General features: G+C 39.2%; 2 protein-coding genes across 3 annotated transcripts; one reads left to right on the forward strand and one right to left on the reverse strand.

Annotated features, from left to right (window-relative positions):
• The first annotated feature begins 1,162 nt into the window (after positions 1–1,162).
• On the forward strand, positions 1,163–8,882 carry LOC139938388 (cytochrome P450 2U1-like). Its single transcript, XM_071933864.1, has 3 exons — positions 1,163–1,638; positions 3,296–4,288; positions 5,390–8,882. The coding sequence occupies exons 1-3, from the start codon at positions 1,284–1,286 to the stop codon at positions 5,569–5,571; spliced, it is 1,530 nt and encodes a 509-aa protein (XP_071789965.1). The 5' UTR covers positions 1,163–1,283; the 3' UTR covers positions 5,572–8,882.
• LOC139938389 (RING finger and transmembrane domain-containing protein 2-like) lies at positions 3,538–18,810 on the reverse strand. Of its 2 annotated transcripts, XM_071933866.1 has the most exons (10): positions 18,729–18,810; positions 17,209–17,653; positions 15,925–16,001; positions 14,694–14,794; positions 13,850–14,003; positions 12,951–13,097; positions 12,535–12,600; positions 11,072–11,173; positions 9,963–10,100; positions 3,538–3,654 (listed from the first exon to the last, which is right to left on the reverse strand). In XM_071933866.1, exons 2-9 carry the CDS (start codon positions 17,561–17,563, stop codon positions 9,969–9,971), a joined length of 1,134 nt encoding a protein of 377 aa, XP_071789967.1. In that variant the 5' UTR covers positions 17,564–17,653; positions 18,729–18,810; the 3' UTR covers positions 3,538–3,654; positions 9,963–9,968. The 2 variants fall into 2 exon arrangements, with proteins under 2 accessions (XP_071789967.1, XP_071789966.1); XM_071933865.1 differs by lacking the exon at positions 3,538–3,654 and having other exon boundaries at positions 7,625–10,100.
• Between the last annotated feature and the right edge of the window lie 1,296 nt (positions 18,811–20,106).

Raw genomic sequence — 20,106 nt, forward strand, 5'->3', positions numbered from 1 at the left:
TTTCATACATTCACTCGTGAACTTTAGGCCAGCTAAAATGCGTCCAGATCTGTGCCCGCCCCGTGCCCCAGTTCTTAAAGGAACACGTTGCCTTGGATCGGTCGAGTTGGTCTTTGAGAAGCGTTTGTTATAAAATGCATATGTGTAAAAAGATGCTGTAAAAGTAGAATACAATGATCCACACAAGCATGCCTCGAAATTGCAAGGTTTTCCTTTGACCTCGTCGACAAACACAGTCGGCCATTTAATTTATGGGAGTCAAATTTTTGACTCCATAAATGGCCGACCGTGTTAGTTCGCACAGTAAAAGGAGAACCACGCAATTTCGAGGCAAACTTGTGTGGATCATTGTATTATACTTCAACACATCTTTCCAACCATATACATTTAATAACAAACGGTTACGAACGCTTTTTTATAGACCAACTCGTCCGATCAAAGGCAACGTGTTCCTTTAAGCACCCCCCCCCCCCCCCCCCCAACACACACACACAAACAACAAGTTCTTTCTTGACGGTCAGCATATAGAATAGGGTGAAAAGAACATTATGAGAGTTGAATACACACGACTTCAAAAAAAGTAATAAAAAAAACCACATCAGTCCTGATGGGATTATTAAAGGAGAGGTACACGTTTGGTAACTACTCAAAACAAATATTAACTTAAAAAATGACTTGGTAACGAGCATTGAGGAGCTGTTGATAGTATAAAACATTGTGGGAAACTACTCCCTCTGAAGTAACATGTTTTTGAGAAAAATAATTTCTCACTAAAATAACAAGAGACTTCTAGTTAGAAGTCTTTTATTCCTATCTGAAAGCAAACAAATTCGTCCAACAAGGGTATTTTTTCTTTCATTTTCTCGCAACTTCAACGACCCAAAGAGCTCAAATTTTCACAGGCTTGTTGTTTAATCCTCATTGCTCATGTTGAGATGAACCAAGTGAGAAGACTGGTCTTTGACAATATTACTAAACGTGTACCTTCCCTTTAAAACAGCTCGAAGGATTTGGGTCCCTGGTTTGAATACGAGCCTCACAAGTCCTTTGTTGCTCCTTTTTTATATTTAAGTACAAACAGTAAATAAAGTTCGACCTTCAATCTTTTGACGTGCACAGGGATTTGGTATATGCAAGTCATTATTTGCGTTTGGAGGGTGTAGTCAACAAATACACGTCCGCCAATTGTGTACCGACTGGCTCCGTTTTCAGTTTTTAGTCGAGACCGCAATAAAACTTCGGACCACTCCTGCTTTCCTCTTCGGGAACCACCGTAAATAAGCATGTCCTTTCTTGTGAGCTCCTTGTTGGACATCCAGACAGCACTCCTCGGTGTGTTTGTCCTCCTCGTACTTGTCTGGCTGACAAGGAAGCCGAGAAACCTACCACCCGGGCCTCTCCGAGTGCCCATCATCGGGTCGGTCATGGCTGTTGTATGGGAGGCGTTACGACGGGGCACGGAACCCTACCGTATCTTCGCCAGGCTTGCCGAGAAGTACGGAACGGTTTTCCACTTGAAGATTTTCAACAAGACTATTGTTGTCCTGAACGACTACGCGTCTGTGAGAGAGGCATTTGTCAACCCGAAGCTGAGCGACCGACCCAAGTTACTTCTTAATGACTTCTTAAAGAGTGAAGGTAAAACATTAAAAAATTACGTTGACGATTTAAATGCTGCACAATTTCATGCTGCTTAGGTAGATAAAGTTCCAGGAAAGTGACATTAGTTTTGTTTGCCGGTCTCAAAATTAGTCCACCCCCCCCCCCCCCCCGTTTCGGTAGTGAAGAGGAGGGTACGTGTAGATGGTGGTGGTGGGGGGGGGGGGAGCTCTTAAGCGTTTGCAATGAAAATGATCTTGTTCTCATAAAACTTTTGATCTTGTTCTCATAAAACTTTCTCATAAAATTTTGTAGGATTGAACCTGGAAGAGATCAGAAAACCATTATTCACAGGTTGACTCTAGATGATTAAGGAAGGTTATAGGGATCAGACACCAAGATTAACAGGTTGATTTTAGAGGATTTGGGAATTAGGTTGAGACATTCAGATTTACAGATGGAGGAATCAGACATTCTGATTAAGATGTTTATTTTATTTGATTAGAGAGAAGTAGGGATCAGACATCCGTATCAGCAGGTTGATTTTGAGAGGGTTGAGAAGGAGGTAGGGATCAGCATTCATATTTAAAGGTTGTTTTTAGAGGATTGAAGAAGGTAGGTACCAGAATCAGATTAACAGGATTGAGAAAGGAAGCGATCAGACACCCAGATTAACATCTTGATTTGAGAGGATTTGGGAATTAGGTTCAGACAGATTCACAAGAAGTAGGAATCAGACATTCTGATTATTAAAGATGTTTATTTTATGGAATTGAAAAAGGTAGGGATCAGACATCCATATCAGCAGGTTGATTTTTGGGGGATTGAGGAAGGTGGGGATCAGCATTCAGAATAATAAGCTGATTTTTAGAGGATTTAAGAAAGTAGGCATTAGAATCAGATTACCAGGATTGAGAAGGGAAGGGATCAGACACCCAGATTAACAGGTTCATTCTGGAGGGTTTAGGAAGATAGGGATCAAACATTCAGACTAATAGAGTGATATAGGTAGTGATCCTACAATTGAATCAACATGTTGATTTGGGAGGATTGAACAATGTAAGGATTAGATATTTGGATTAACAGGTTCATTTTGGAGGATTTAGTAGGGATCTTACATTCAAATTTACAGTAAAGTTTTGAAGATTGATGAAGGTAGTGCTGTTTTAAATGCAAGTCACCAGACACACAAGGCCTGAAGACCACTTCAAGGTGTGGGCTACAATTATTTTTTTCCAGAGGCCATTGCCACCTACTCCTAGGGCTGAAACAGGGTTGCCCCTTTTACAGTCCATACGGATGTAGGCTTTGGTATCATCAATCCAAAGCCTGGCTGATAGAGCAGAAAGCACTACCTCCCCAAATTTACGCAGCAAGTGTCACAACCGGGATTCGAACCCACACTCTGCTGATCAAACACCAGAGCTTGAATCCGGTGCTCTTAGCCGCTCGGCCATGACATGACACGGGATAAAACATTCAGAATAAAAGGTTGATTTTGAAGGGGTTGAAGAAGATGGGGATCCTACATTTAGATTGAAAGAATGCTTTTTTAGGTTGAGGAAGGTAGAGGCGAGACATTCATATGTTAACTGACAATTTTTGGAGTACAAAGTAGATGGCTCTTATTACCAGATTTTTAGATCAGCTCTTTAACCAGTGGAGTGGAGTTAAACTGTATTTTCCTCATATACAGGGGTAGCTACTGCATCAGGGGAGAGATGGGTGGAGCTTCGACGTTTCTGCTTGACTGTTCTAAGGAGTTTTGGGGTCGGAAGGTCAAGCTTCGAGGATCAGATCGGCACCGAGGCTAAAGCGTTGATGGATGAGATGGTCAAGTTTGATGGGAAGGCTTTCAACCCAAAGACCTTCCTCAGCAATGCCGTGTCCAACGTTGTCTGCGCCGTGGTCTTAGGACAACGCTATGAGTACTCTGACCGCAGATTCACAGAATTGCTCTCCCTTCTGAGTCGCAACGTTCAACTCCTTGGGCCAGCAGGGTTCTTGAAAATGACATTTTACTCGCCCCACTTTCGTCATGTTCCTTTCTCTGGACTGGGTGAAATAGAAAACAATTTTGGAAAACTCACACAGTTTCTAAAGAACATCATCGATAATCATCGTGAGAATTTTGATGCTGACAATGTGAAAGATTTAACTGATGCGTACCTACTGGAGATCCAAGGCTCACCAGAAGAGAGGGTCACTGATGGGGTTAACAAATCAACAAAGCATTGGCATCTCAACGAATGCAACATGATTGGGACCATAGTGAATCTGTTTGCAGCCGGCACGGAGACAACAGCCACGACACTTCAGTGGAGCATCTTGTACATGATGGCTAACCCAGACATCCAGAAGCGTGTCCACGCAGAGATCGACGCCACAGTTGGTCGCAACCGGTTGCCTCGACTGGCCGACAAGCCCGGGCTAAACTTCACCTATGCTGTCGTATTAGAGGTTCAGCGCTTGGCCTCCATTGCAGCCATTGGACCCCCTCACTGTGCCAGCGAAGACACCAAGATCTCTGGTTTCAACATACCTAAAGGCACTCTCCTGATCCCTAATCTGTGGAACATCTTTCGGGACCCGAGTGTTTGGCCTGAGCCACTAGAGTTCAAACCTGAGAGGTTTCTGAACGCCGAAGGAAAGGCTGTGAAACCCGAGGAGTTGATACCATTCAGTACTGGTTAGTGAGCTAAGTTTTCACAAACTAAACAAGATGGCATTTCTCATTGACAGTATGTTGACACTATTTATAGGAACTTGTGTGTTATCATAATGCCATCATCACACATTGCGCATTGTAATTTGTTCGGAGAAACTGATGCCCAACACAATATGCAGGTGGGCTCGAGGAAAGAGCCCTTTACATGGTGTTTATAACATAAAACATGAATATGGAATATTCATTTTGGTTTAAGTCATTTACACCGATGTGTGTGTTAGCACTGTATACCCAGTATTTTTCTTGAGCTCTGTGGAAAAAAATCACAGGCATATTACTCGGGTGGGATTCAAGCCCACGACCTTTCAATTCAGAAGCATTGTCTTACCAACTAGACCACCGAAAATGCCCGGTAGCTAGAGGCAGTTTGAATCCTATATTTATTAGCAGCGGTTAGCAGCGGGTACCGCAACGATTTAATAGATGGAAATTTGCATCAGAGATAGAGAATATTAATTTTGGTTTTTCCCATATACACCGATGTGTGTTAGCACTATAGACCATGTGAACCTTGTTTACAATAAGTGTGACCTTGTACATTCTTTAAGTATTCTGGCAGGCACTGTACTACACTGGTCCTATGGGAAAGTTGACATTTTGTGTCATAACTTCCACATAAAACCAAGAGTTATGAAAGTAAAAACTGGACAAGTTTTGAGAGGTGCCTCCTTTAATCATATCAAAAGTTGATAAGAATTAGACAGTGCAATCTCCATAAAATATAAGATTTTATATTTTCTTCCATTGAGCTGTGTACAAATCATGCCTGCAGGAAGTCCAAGCTCTGTGGCTCTTTTGTAAACATGTGATGTCACAGGTCACATTGTCATACTCAGTACTTCCCCAAGCTCTGTGAAAAAAATTCACAAGCACATTACTCGGTGGGATTCGAACCAACGACCTTTGCAACTCTACAGCAGTGTCTTTGCTACTAGACCACCAAGATTGCCCGGTAGCTAAAGGCAGTTGGAGAAAATGATGTGCCATGTGGATAATGAAGAAATTAATTCCAAAGAGTTTTTTTTAACCATATGATTTATATTTTATGCATTGATGATCTAGGTCGGCGAAGCTGCATCGGCGAGCATCTGGCCAAGATGGAGATTTTCGTCTTCTTCTGTTACTTCATGCATCGGTTTGAGTTCAAGAAACCGGACAACTCACCGCCACTGAACCTCAAGGCCAAACCTGGTTTAACCCATTCTCCAGCTCCCTTTGATACATGTGCCATCAAACGTGACTAACGCTATAACCTACAATGGCCTTTCATGGCAAAACAGCGCAACTCCAAAAAAGAAAAAAAAGTTTTATATAAGATCATTTCTGGGTGAGTTGAGGGCTTATTTGTTTCCATTTCATAGTTTCAAAGGCAGAAGTCAAAAAGAAGTTGATCAGGATCGGTGATGTTTTTCAAAACAAACAAATGACACTCAAAAAGTTCAGTAAATCATTTATTAAATTTAACAAGAAAAAAAGAATGAACAAAATTTGATCATTTCTTAGAGGAGTTATTTCTATTTTTAATCAAGGTACTCAGTTTGCAAGCTGTCCCATGAAATACGAAAAACAATACAATAATTAATGCCTTTTTAAAAACCCGTTGCTACTCACTCAGATGTTTAGATTCAGTCAAGCATTAACATTCCATGGACAGCTACAAACATGAGTGCTTTCAGTAAAACAGGCATGACCTCTTTTAAATAATCAATTTGTTTCATTCTTTTTCCAGATGAGCAGGACAGTATGCATGTTTAATATGAGCATCACTGGGTTTTGGAGTGTCAGTTGTTTTTTAAATCATAAATCTCAGACAACTTCATTTGAGTTTTGAATATAACATGTCTTACATCGATCTCTTTTTAGACTTTCGGCCCGTTTCTCTGACAAAATGGGGTAGCTCTGTACTTGCTTTACTCAGCATGTAATTTTCGAGTTCCAATGGAAGGGCTGTACTCCCGTTATCAATACGGAATACAATATAGTTATATTGCCAATTCATCCTTATATAACTTTACATTTGGTAACTCATTCTAGGAAATGGCAAGCTCCCTATCAAAATCCTTTGTGCAAATGAACAAATATATGCAAAACTTTGTAAAAACAGAGAGCAGTCTGAATCGGATTGGGACATCTTCTGCTTCGGTCAAGCGCTAGCCGATTATCAATTCAAGGCAATTTTGTATGGTGCCTACATATGATCCTCTTACAGCGTGGCAAATTGTTATCTCTAGATTTAATTTTAACTTATATCAGAAAGACAAACAAACCTGTGTTGCTCCCAGTGACCATAATCATTTGCTTAAACATTATTTTTACTAGTTTTTTTGATGGCTTTGCCGATTGAAACATGTGACATTTACAACCGCATCATTTTGCACAGCAATCAGAAAGTTCAATAAGCAGCACATTGTAAATATTAATAATAATGATAATAATTACCAGCTATTCTATAGTGCATTCCCCCCCCCAAAAAAAAAAAAATGATAAATGCGCTTAACATACAAAAATAGTTCAAATCGTTTTTAAAGCTTTTGCTTTTTAATGTTAAGACTTTAGATCATAAAATAATATTGTTTTGTTTGTTCATAAATACTGTGATATTTTACAATAAATAACGTGGGAAAAGGTCATGATCCGAGCAATGTTAAAGGAACATTACAAAATTCAGTACATAGCAGTATACATGTAAGCACTTTATATAATCCACCATATACCGGTAGAAGTTTAAAATCGTCCATCTGGGTCACGAAAAAATAGTGTAAAAAAAAAAAAACGATTACTGCTTGACATTTTAAAATTATTTCTCATCAAATAATAAGACTTCATACAGATATATTTCAAGGGATGTTTCCTACTATCATCATCATTAGACTGTGTAAGTTTTATGTAAATCTGTGATCCTAGAAAAGTTTTTTCTTACTAAGTCTGTAATGTTCCTTTTACTGGTTTAAATATAATATCAAAGTTAATGGAAGAGCTTAAAATGGTGCTGTGTTGGGTGGCCTGCAGAATTTCCTTCTTTTTCCAATATTTTGGGAGTAAACTCCTGTGCGTTTATTATGATCCCAAAATGGAAGCCAGGAAGTAAGCATATAAGCAAAGACATTTTTAGGCTAACTGCACAGCTCCTAAACTTCTTTTACAATTTCGTTTTCGTTTCCACGTTTTCCATCAGTGTGGACAAAAGCGTTTAGTAAATTCTAAACCAACAAATCTTCATTATATTTTTTGTATGATGTATAACGCTAGAATAAAAAACATGTATTGTACCATTCATAACAGCAAAGCAGAACTTAGTGTTTTATCGGAAAGGTCAGATATTTTTTAATGACTGCTTAGAATTTTGTTTTTTTAAACCAATGAATCTTCATTATGTGTTTGTATGATGTACAATTCTTAGAAAAAAAACATACATATATGATACTGTTCATAACAACAAAGCAGAATTCAGTGTTTTATTGGAAAGATAAGATTTTTGTTTTTAATGACTGCTTAGAAAGAAAAAAAATATTTAGCATTGTTCAGTGAATTAGATTATTTTGCATAGGCCTATCTGAATCTATTTCATAAAGCTTTTTTAAAGAACAGAAAATACTGCTCGACAAATTTCTTTGCTAAGCAAAACTTGAGTGGAGCACCAACCATAACAATGCAAACTTAATGTAATTTGGTCTGGTAACCTGATTCTGCTAAGCAATACTATTCTGTGCTTAGTGAGTTTTTTGTGCTTACAGGCTTTACGCAACCAGGGCCCAGATGAATTAAAGGAAAATAATTATACAAATGTTTGTTTTAATACAATAAAGGCTTCTTGCTCATTCAACTGCTATGATGTATACTTCAGTTTCATTTAAAAACAAATATATTGTCGCCCTTCCTTGTCCCTTTTGGAGTAAAACAAGAAATCAGACAGTCATTCAAATGAAAGGGAAAAGGCACCAAGGCATCTTCCCCTTCAGTAAAGGGCACCTCTATAAAGAACATTGCAGGCCTGGATTAACACGCAGGCCACGGAGACCATGGCCTCTGTTGGCCCATGTCTTGGCCTTAGTGCCCTTTCATAAGTTTCCCATTGACTGTAAGATTTTCCAATGGAAGTGCCCTTTTACAGATAAAAATCCAGGCCTGCAAAGTATATTTTGCACAGGAATATTTCGAGGGGCACCAAGGCAATGAGTAGGACCAAGGCCAAAGAGGCAATTGCCCCTGTAAAGTATCAGGCCAGAATAGCTGTTCCCTGCCTCTGTAAATACCAACATTGTCTGTATAACCATTTATGCAAAGTTGTTTGAATCCAGCTGCTTCTGAAACTTATGCCTTTAACTGACATCATTAAACTCCGCCTCTTGACCTATAATTGGTCAACATGGATCGGTTTCGTGTAATGAGAAAAGCCAAATGAGATAGAATCTTTTACCATTGAAACTTTTAACCAAGCAATATGTTAATGATCGTGACGCTTGATGCGATCAACGCTGCCACTAGCAACAAGTTCAAAGCTCGCGGACAACAATGGTAAATTGTCCAAGAGTCTACATTCAGAGACTCGTATTTACCAACATGGATCGGTTTCGTGTAACAAGAAAGCCAAATGAGATAGAATCTTTCACCATGAAAACTTTTAACCAAACAAATTGTTAATGATCGTGACGCTTGATGCGATCAACGCTGCCACTAGTAACAAGTTCAAAGCTCGCTGACAACAATGGTAAATTGTCCAAGAGTCTACATTCAGAGACTCGTATTTATTAAAATTAAAATAAAAATACCTTTATGATGCAGTCAATGGAGTCACGATATTACTGAACAAAAACTGTGAAATAACTTCACTAATCTCAAACACTTTGGCTCTAATCAAAACCGACTGGTTTTACTCTAAGAAAAGAAAAATTTAAGCATTGTTGGCAAAACAATTTCAAAGGGAAATGACCATCGTTATATACAATATACATGTATATTGTACCATAATTTCCAATCTCACTCATGCTGTAAACACCGCGCAGCGCGTACAACTCTCAGCCTGTGTGAGGGCGCTATTTGGCCTCTGTGACGTTATATGCAAGGGGGTCTATGATTAAGAAAAACGGTATATTGCTGGTTTTTCTGCTTACACAACTCTTTCCATGCCTTATATTGAGTGATGGATATATATGCACCCTAAAAAGAAGCCACGATTATTGTTACTTTTATTACATGACAGAGGATAATATCACCAAAATTAAAATAAATAAATGTACCCAAACTTTAATTATATATATTTTTTTTAAATACTTTAAAGGCACTGGACACTATAGGTAATTATTACTCAAAATATTTGTGAGCATACAAACTAACTTGGTACTGAGCAAAGACACAATTTCTCAATCAAATATTAAATGACTTCGGCCGGATGCTTTTTAAGGCATCTGAAAGCACCCAGGTTGTGCAACAAGGGTGTTTTTCTTTAATTATTCTCTTGCATCTTGGATCATTTTTCTCTTGCATCTTCGATGACTAATTCAGCCAAAGATGTGTTAGGTTATGCATATTGGGATACACCAAATGAGAATACTGGCCTTTGACAAATTACCAAAGGTGTCCAGTGCCTTTAACGCACTCTGACTTTTCAATCATTGAAGAGAACAGAATTACATACTTTATCTTAGAACCACTGGATGATGATAGACGTAGAGCCATCTCTCCACCAAGGACTGTCCGACACTTTGGCTCGACACATGGGGCACGTCTTCTCTCTGTCAAACCACATGGCCACACACTCCTCACAGAAAATATGCTGCAAGAATAAAAAAAAAATAGTAAAAAAAAGGAAAGGCCATTCATTTCTGTATCCGGCCTGGAACTTCACAGAGGCCATCATCCCAGGCCTGATAATTCACGGAGGCACCGAGGGCGGTTGCCTTCATGCCCCCTGCTCATTGCCTTGATGCCCTTGAAATGCTCCAGCAGACACTTACAATTTCCTGACAGCACAGAGTGCCCTTTACCAAGGAAAAACAAATACCGTTGTCTTGCCTTTAAAAACGAATGATATAGGCCTGGCTCCATTGCCCTTTTCTTGTCCTTGGAGCCCCTTCAAAAATTTCCAAATTTACTTTAAGATTTTCCCGAGGAAGTGCCCTTTGCAAAATGAAAATGGCCTTGCTCTTTCAAAGATAAAATACCAGGACTGCTGTTTAACCGTCACCATAAACCCACAAATTGCTAATCTTGTTAATTTGGTGCACCGCTATTTTTAAGTAAGTATCAGGAAGGTTAAAAAGAAACAGAAACACATGCTTTTGTTTTTGAATTGTAAGCTCACATTAGTGAGCACAAAATCAGCCCAGAGCTCAAGTCCGATTCGCTGAACCGTTCCGCCAAGATGTGGAACCAAGCAGGGTTGTAGCTAGACCAATTTTAGTGGTGGGCTGTTGAGTGGATCAACACAATTATTCATGTTTGATTATGGGGTCATTATTGCTGAAGTGCAAGCTTCAGGCATGATGCCAGGTTTCCAAATTGCTCATGCTATGGGGCCATACAATAAGGTTGAATTGCATTTTGACTGTGTTCAATCTCTGTGACAATAGATACTCCTCATCATTAACTGTGTTTCAGATCAATGCACAGTGGACAATACTTTGAAATCTGCGCTGGACGGCACAATGTTTTTTGCTCAGAGTGCTGCTGGGCCAAAATTGTGCGTCCTGGGCAGGCCCGCCCGGCACCGCCCATAGTGGCTATAACACCGGAATCAACTTATACCTTGCAGTGCAGCTCAACAGGATTGGTGAAACTATCTTGGCATATGGGGCATGCCTCTCCGACATTGTTCATCTGATCCATGGATGGCCGACTGCCGTAAAGCTGTGGTTAAAGAGAATGATTAAAAGCATATCAACAAAACCCCATTTAGAAGTACACTATACAGGTTATCCATTCTGAAGGGTTGTGAGGAGATCACAAGGTCATGTTTAAATGTTTAGTATAGACATATTAAAGGCAGTGGCAACTATTAGTAAATTACTCAAAATAATTATTAGCATAAAACCTCTCTTGGTAACAAGTAATTCGGAGCTGTTGATAGTATAAAACATTGTAAGAGACAGTTCCTTCTGAAGTAGCGTAGTTTTTGAGAAAGATATAGTTTTCCACTAATTTGTTTCCGAGACCTCAGAATTAGATTATTATCTTGCAACTTCGATGACCGATTGAACTGAAGTTTTCACAAGTTATTTTATGCATGTTGAGATACACCAAGTGAGAAGACGGGTCTTTGAGAATTATTACTAATAGTGTCCAGTGTCTTTAAGAAGTGTTAAAAAATATGTGTGTTGGTGTGCTGGCGTGTAGCCTCACGGGAATGCTAGTTCATGTCTTAAAATGTTTTTACACTAGTGGCCAATGGCCAAATTACAGTGAAATTTACAATTTATACAAAAATAGTTACAAACACAAATAGATTATATATCAAAAATATACTGTTAGCAAATACCAAATATATTGCCATTGGAAGCTATATTACAAGATTCAAAGAGACATACATGTATATAAATCACCAGCAAAACACACAAACGAAGGCCACTACATGTACCTACATGTACATGTATTAAGTAAATTAACTAAATAAGGTAAGTAAATTAACAAAATAATATATGTGTAATGCAATCAAGCTGAACTGGTGTTAAATGAATTAGTATGAATGCATAGTCACAACCATTGAGCATTGCTTACAATTTGACCCTAGCAAAATGGAGCCTTAGGAACAAGACAGGAATTGAAAATTTACAAAAGAAACGTTTAAAGGTTGTTCCATTACTGTAATGCTTTTTGAAGAAAAAAAAGGAAATTAATGAATGGGATAAACAAAATTAATACAATTTTTAATTTCACACAAGTCATCAAGATAAAACCATTTATACAGATTGCACATTGGGGCACTTAGAACCAAGATAAACACAAAGAAGTACAAAACATTCTAAAGACCTTGTTAATTCAGCGTCCTTCGCAGCCAAACATAACTTATTTTTGATCCAGAATGCCCAACAGTTTCGAACAATCCTGGGGAGAACCCAGCATAGGATGGCGGTGCGTGGGGCACTTTCTGGGGTATTATTTCCATGGAATTGACTCCGTAACATGAAACATGAAAAGGGCTTAGTGACTGTACTACTAGACCCTCCATAAAACACATGAAGATCTCAGCTAACCCCAATTAATCAACTTACCGAATCTTTGAAGACATTTTTCATTGTTGCGTAGCATTCGCGTACTTTTGAATACGTCATGTATGCCTGTAGTAAAAGCGAACAAACAGACAAAACAAACAAATCAAATGAAATGAAAGGTTTGCTTATACAGAGAAATTAATTTGAATTCCGGCCGAGGCCTGCCGAGATGATTGTGTCCTTAAGTGTGCTGCGCCTTGTTCATGAATTGGTAACATACCTGTGAGGGCAGAAATGGTTCTTGTGGTTGGTTGAGCTTAGTGTGCTACATATTTGGCAGCACAGGCTGTATCCCCAGGGAGCTGAGATTGTTTAAGGTAAGAAATGGCCCAGGGTAATAATGTTGGAAGCGCTTTGAGACATGGTGTATAAAGCGCTATATAAAAACCGAATATTATTATTATTATTATTATTACCTTAACCATGATATAAATGAACGTCAACGAGTAGCTGAACAACCAATGTGCACTGCTATCCTCCGACAGGAAGGCCATCCATATAGGGACAGGTGTAAGGAATCGATAAAGCTGAGATGTACTCTCAACACACAGGAACACTCGACCCTGACACAGACAAGATGAAAAATTGAATTTTCCATTTATAAATAATTTGGAAAGTTTAGCAATTCTGATTGGTTCAAAGAAAATAATGCGACCTTAGACCTAATCGCAAATACTCTTTAAGCGTGGAATAATGTGCATGATGTTCTAGCTAGCAATGTAGTTTGATCGCTAGCTAGACCAGCATGCACCTCATTCAACAGTTAGCACTTGCATAATTGGTATTGGTGAAAAGGTCTATGTTTTAAGGGTTTTGATACCTATTGTAGATCAAGTTTTTGCCCATGACATGAAGCCCTGTAATGTATATAGTTTACCTGTAGAAGTTTCAGCCTCATTAGTCACCAAGTTTTTGAAGAAATAAAGAAAAACAAATCACAGAGCAGTGCTTTCAGGAGAGTTCGGTAAATCCGCTGTACATGCATTCAGGATCTGGATGAGACGAACATCTCAATGAGATGAACATTATTTTCGAGAAATTGTTTTACTAATTTCTCAAAAACTGCAGATCCTCAATGAGTAATATGTTAAGGGAAGCTTTCTACTATTCTTACCTTTAAACTGTGTAAGTTTTATGTAAATCTGTGCCCGCTTAAGTTGTGTGTTGTACAACAAAGTACCCAAACACTTTTAAGCTGTGCAATTGGTGCGCCTTCCGCAGTGTGGGTAGGGATTCATGTCATGGCCGAAAACTTGATGTACAAAAGGTACCGAAACCCTATTAAGAAAAATGAAAATCTGCATCTCTCACTCACCCTTCGTTTCAAGCTGAGACAGCATCTTGGCAGGAGGATAATCCAACATTTGGTTGTCATGGTGATATATTTGATGACAAAATCTGTGATGCCGATGATCCAAAGAAGCGTCCAGAAGTCAAGTTTTTCAAAGTTTGGTTTTATAAAGATTAAACTGCAAGAAAAATGAGAGAAAAAATGTAAGTATCTAATGATATAATCGGTTGAGCTAAATGCAAAACCGAATTCATCGTTACTTCACAAAACTGAGAGCTAGGGGAGGGTGTGGGAAGACTTTGCAGAGTTTTTCTTAAACAGTGATCCGCGGGCTAAATGCTGGTTAAAACACTTACCAGTGAAGACTTACCAATAAGTTACTGACAGTGAAGTATCCCAGATTCAAATTTGGGGCCATAAAAACTGATATCTTTTAACAAACAGTAACCACATTAGTTCAAAGAGAAATGTTTTCCTAAATGCTTTATACTACAGAATGCTACTGAAGGGCTTTTAACCGCAAGTTTATTGCAATTTTTTTTAAGAGTGATCACAAATCGTTTAGGTCTACTTTCCCTTAAATCGTGCATGTAGGCCTAAATGTACTGGGCCCATTTTCAAGGCTATCTGCTTACTGCCAATTTACGTGCTTACAATCACCATTCTCTGCTTAATCTGAAAGCGCTGAAGATATCTGCGCTAGCTGTGGGAGCGAAGAATGCTAATGTTGAGTCTGCAAGCGCACAAGCTTACCCCTTGAAAAATGCTTGACATACATGTAAGCCAGAATTCCCTGCTTCAATAAGCGCCGATTCTTTGCTAACGGTGAGCAGAACCACGATTCTGGGTCTTGATAATGTTAACTTACCTTTTGGGCAGCTGTTGCTCGGCAAAGACATAGAACACTAACGCAACATTGGCAGGGAGCAGAACAATCATAACTAACAAAGACTGGAAGCTCCGTCGGTCCTGTGGGAAATAAAACGAACAATAATAATAACAAATTCTTATATAGCGCATTTCACAATAACCGCATCAATGCTCTTTACATTAGTGCACTGGTCATAGGGCCAATAACATCCATGTAATATTTCTCAGCTCACTGATGGGGAGTATACAGCCCTGAGGTGCCTGTGAGGGGCTTGTGGCTTTTTCATACACAACATCAACCTCTACCCTCGCAGGTTCCCATTTATACCCCTGGGTGAAGAGAAGCAATTATAGTGAAGTATCTTGCTCAAGGACACAAGTGTCACGACCGGTCTTCAAACCCACACTCCGGTGAATCAGCACCAGAACTGGAATTTGATGCTCTTAACCACTCGGCCATGACACTCTACGAGAATAAAGAATGATTATTATTGAACCATACTCCAGGTGTAGTGAGGCAACAAGAATAACAATAATAATAATAATAATGTTAGCACTGTATACTCATCACTTCTTCCGACTCCTGTGAAAATATATCACAGGCATATTACTAAGGTGGGATTCGAACCCATGACCCTTGCACATACCTGTATGCTTCATTTATGAAAGGGCAAGGGCACCACAGCATTTTCTCCTAGGTAAAGGGCACCCTATAAGGGGATTGTAAATTTCTACTGTAGCATTTCAAGGGCACTAAGGCAAAGACCAGGGGCAACGGAGGCAATCGCCTTCATTGCCTCCGTGAAGTATCAGGCCTGCTTGCAATTCTAGAGCAGTGTCTTACCAACTAGACTATCGAGATTGCCCAGTAGCTAGAGGCAGTTCAAATCATAGGTTTTGGCAGCATGTACTAGATGTTAATAGATGTTAAATTTGCATCGGGGATAAAGAATATCAATTTTGTCTTTTTGCCCATACACCGATGTGTGTTAGCACTGTCCAATACTCAGTACTTCCGGAGTCCTGTGAATACTCAGTTCTTATAAACCATTTTAGAAAACCCCTACAAGGGCCATATCAAAGCGCACATTTTATTTCCCTGCAAGGTATGTGAAGCTACGCTATTTGAAGTATGAGACACTTTTTAAACTCATCAGAACAAGCTAGAAATCCATAAAAAAATTACAAAAATCTTGCTCGACCTGTCAAGGTCATTCAGTGTGACTTACCCTTTGGGCAATCTGTTCCTTCACTTTGCCGTTGAAATGAAAGAAAGCTCCTCCCATTCCGATGAGGACCAATGCACCTGTGTCAAGTTTAACCCATAAACCACATTAAATAATAACAAATCTTATCTTCAAGTACGCGCTAATCCTCCAATTAGATACGCAGAATGGAGTGGTGATAAAAACCTACATTGCACGGCTAATATCACTACCATGCGTCTTGTGTGTTCTATGTCACGCGCCAAGTTTGCTTGAAGATAAATATGTTATCACACGCGCTCGTGGAAATACGGAAAATATAGCGCGCCTGCGTCCCATAATCAACTCGGCCTTCGGCCTTGTTGTATGTGGGACGCAGAAGCGCTATATTTTTCCGTATTCCACTCGCGCTTGTGTGATGACTCATAATATAAACAAATTGTTCTTATATAGCGTTTTATGGAAGTTGAAGTGCGTGGCCAAGCAGCTAAGAGCACTGAACCTGCTGCATCTAATCAGCAGAGTGTGGGTTTGAGTCCAGGTCGTGACAAAGCAAAAAAACTTAACCATTGCTTTGTCCTTCAGATGGGACGTATGTTTGTAGGTCCAATGTGTTGTTATAAAAACTAACACACATGAAGGACCCCAGAACACACTTATCGCAAAGAGAAGGGGTATGCCACAGTGTGTCTGGCAGTGAGACTCAATCTTCAATCATAAAGGTTGTGCTAGAAAGCAAGACAGAAAGTTCATCACACCCCTAGGTATTAAAGCGCTCATGAAAGTACATGTTTGAGACCTATTCCTTTACAGCACTGGTGTAACAGTTTACCAAGGTGATGTAACACAGATCTGCTATCAAACAAGGAACACTGGGGTGAGCCCTTTCTCTTTGCGATACGTGCACTGTTTTTTTTCTTCTTTGCATTACACAACACTCAAGACCTACGGCTTTATGTTTCATCTGAAGGAGACAGCAATAATGGTATTAAAGTGTCTTGTGAAAGGACACAAGTGTCACGACCGGGAATCGAACCCACACTCTGCTGATCAGAAACAACAGAGCTTGAGTCCGTTGTGCATACCTGCTCGACCACCACGCATCAATTTCATTCAATAAGCCTTTTTGAGGTATGGCAGACACTATCGGAGTGCACTGTTTGGTTTGAGTTTAACAGACAAATTTACTCAACCCCAATAGTGTCATACAAATGTGTTCACCATATCTCAAAATGGATTATTAAATGTTCATACTATAGGCCCCCCACTTAAAAAATCTTCAAAACAAAGTGAACAAGAATTGCATACCTAGTCTGTGGTCATATAAAATCTTGACCAGCAAGATGATGATGAAGGGCAAAGTCCGTTCCAGAAGTGGCCTGATAGCTCTGAAGTGACCCTCAGCCCCGCCCCCTTCTGGCCGGTCACCGTCATCCCCGACTCCGATACCACCCTGTCCCAGCCCCGCCTCATTGGGATTCCGTGGTTCATTACTATTCTCCTGGTCGGCGTTCACAAACGGCATTTCGATGATCACCCCCTCCTGGCCCCGCCCGCTTTGAGGGAGGACAGGATCGTCCATTGTGGACAGGCCAGGGATTAAACCCTGCAGGACGTTCTCCAACCCGTTGCTCAGAGGGTGCTGTTCACTTGTGCCTGCCATTGTCTTTTAATCCTGTCACTTTCAGATTTTTCACATCGATGTCGGTGAACATGAAACTTTCGTTTCAAAACACTAGCAGGAAGTCATAACCTGCAAGATCATACATGTAGATGATACAAAAAGAAGTGAGAAATGATACACACAAAAAATTAGTATCCAACCATAATAAAAAAGATGTAAAACACTGGATTGAATAACCGATATTATAAAATAGTTTAGCAGCCTCCATCCTCCCGACGCTCGCAACTACATGTACATGTATGACCTGGCAGAGTCATGTGAGCTTTCTAATTATGATTATAAAACAGACCATGGATGTAGAATAATAAAAACTTTACACAAACAATTTCAAACAAGTTATTATTGTTATTATTGTTATATAGTTATTATCCCACCCGAGTAAAATGCCTGTGATTTTTTTGTTTTTTCACAGGACTCGGGAAAGTACCGAGTATACAGTGCTAACACACATTGGTGTATGGGTAAAAACCAAAAAATATTATTCTTTATCCCCGATGCAAATTTAACATCTATTAAAGTTATATTGAACTAACTGCAGAGATCCTCAGAAACGCAAAAAAAAAAAACTCCCTTGCACCAAGTCCAGAACTTCAGAAGCCACACAACCATGACAACCCAGGAGAAGCGGTTGATGAATGTGTTGGGGAAATGTTTCTGTATCCTGCCACCACTTTTGTTATAATTTTATGGTAAAAAAAATAGTTTTTTTATTGTGAGACTGAGATATTCCCTTCTTGTAAAAAAAAAATTTGAAAAGTGGTGGAAGGATACAGAAAGTTTCCCCGAGTATAGCATTTTCACCGTGGCCAAAGTTATAGTAGAAAATAAAATTAGTAAAATATGAACTGCCAAAAACAGAAAAAAGCTTCAATTTAAAGACTTAATTAATTAATGATTAATTAAACCATTTGATTCACTTCCTTCAGTTTCACACAGCGAAAAAGGTTTAAATAAAATTCACACAAAACCAGATTCATTCCAATTCCAGCAGTCCACGTCAAAAGTACACTTGAGCCTCAACTTGTATTGTGACATGTCAGGGCATGGAGGTATCCTACCTCCATGGGAGGTATCCTACCTCCATGATCAGGGCGTCACTGGGATAGCACAAATGGTTCATTTTTCTGAGAAAAATGAGACTAACCTGTTTATTATGAGGTTGAAAAACATTGACAACTGCGCTTTAGTTAGCTGTTGTCGGACTCTGATGTGGTTCATGAGTAAAGTGCATGTTATCTACCGCCCCCAAGCGGCAACCCAAAAATATAGGCCCTTTTCGAAACCACAGCTTCGGCTTTTGCCCCGCGGTTGCGGTTGGTACGCGCTCCAGGGCTTCACAGGGAGCCTGAAATCGAATCCAAAGCCGAAGCCGTAGTTTCGTAAAGAAAACCAACTACCGCTAAACTGAAATAGCTCCCTCTAACGGAACAGCAGCGCAAGGATAATTAAGATAGAAAACAATCAATTATAGATGAGAGTTTATTTGTAAGATGACACGCCAAAAGACAAAGACGAAAAGCAAATTTCCCCCACAATATTCCAATATTTAAAAAATGATGAAAGAGAGACAGCAAGCTCAATTATTTAAACCCCAAGAAACATCGCATTTAGCCTTAAAAAAGGTTGAACTTTTATCCAGTTATTATTTTGTGCAAATGTGATTTAAAGTTTGTTCCATATTTCTCCATGCATATACAAACATGACAATCTCACACGAAAGAACTTTCATGGCAAACTTAGCAACGAGTACAAGGAATAAAAATATGTGACTTAATTTATAGTTTAATGTACATCCAACAGCACAAATAGCATAAAGACAGGATGAAAAGGAAGTAAGAAGTTATGTTCACTTTTAGGAGGAACCAAAAAGAGGGAAAACCCACACAAGGTGTGAGGTGGGATTAGAACCGTGGTCCACAGAAACCACTGTGTCTACCTGGGGTCGATTTCACAAAGATTTACGACTAGTCTTAACTTAGGACCAGTCCCTGGGAGATATGAAAAAACGTATGGCTAGTCTTAAGTTAGCCTAACTCAAGATAAGACTAGTCTTAACTCTTTGTGAAATCCACACCCACAATTGCTTTGATTAAAACAAAACCAAGAGATAAAGAAACTCAACATCTCACAAAGTTTGAAATAAAATGGTAATGCCTTTATTTTGATAATAATCTTCCCCTTTGCATATCCACTTTGGCACAAATAAAGTTTTGAGCCAAATCCAAAGAACACATTGTATGTTAAAGGCAATGGACACATTTGGTAAATTGTAAAAACCAGTATTTTCTCCCTAAATGTCTCTTATGCATACAATAACAATTCTGCGAAAATTTGGGCTCAATTGGTTTTTGAAGTTGCAATAGAATTATGAACTAAAAAACACCCTTGTTGCACAATGTTTGTGCTTTCAGATGCACAATAAAAGGCTTCTGATGAAGTCTTCTGATATTTAGTGAGAAATTACCTCTTTCTTAAAAACAACTTTACTTCAGAGGGAGCCGATTCTCAAAATGTTTTGTTTT

The sequence above is a fragment of the Asterias amurensis genome, chromosome 6, assembly GCF_032118995.1.
Source record: "Asterias amurensis chromosome 6, ASM3211899v1".
NCBI classification, from domain to species: Eukaryota; Metazoa; Echinodermata; class Asteroidea; order Forcipulatida; family Asteriidae; genus Asterias; species Asterias amurensis.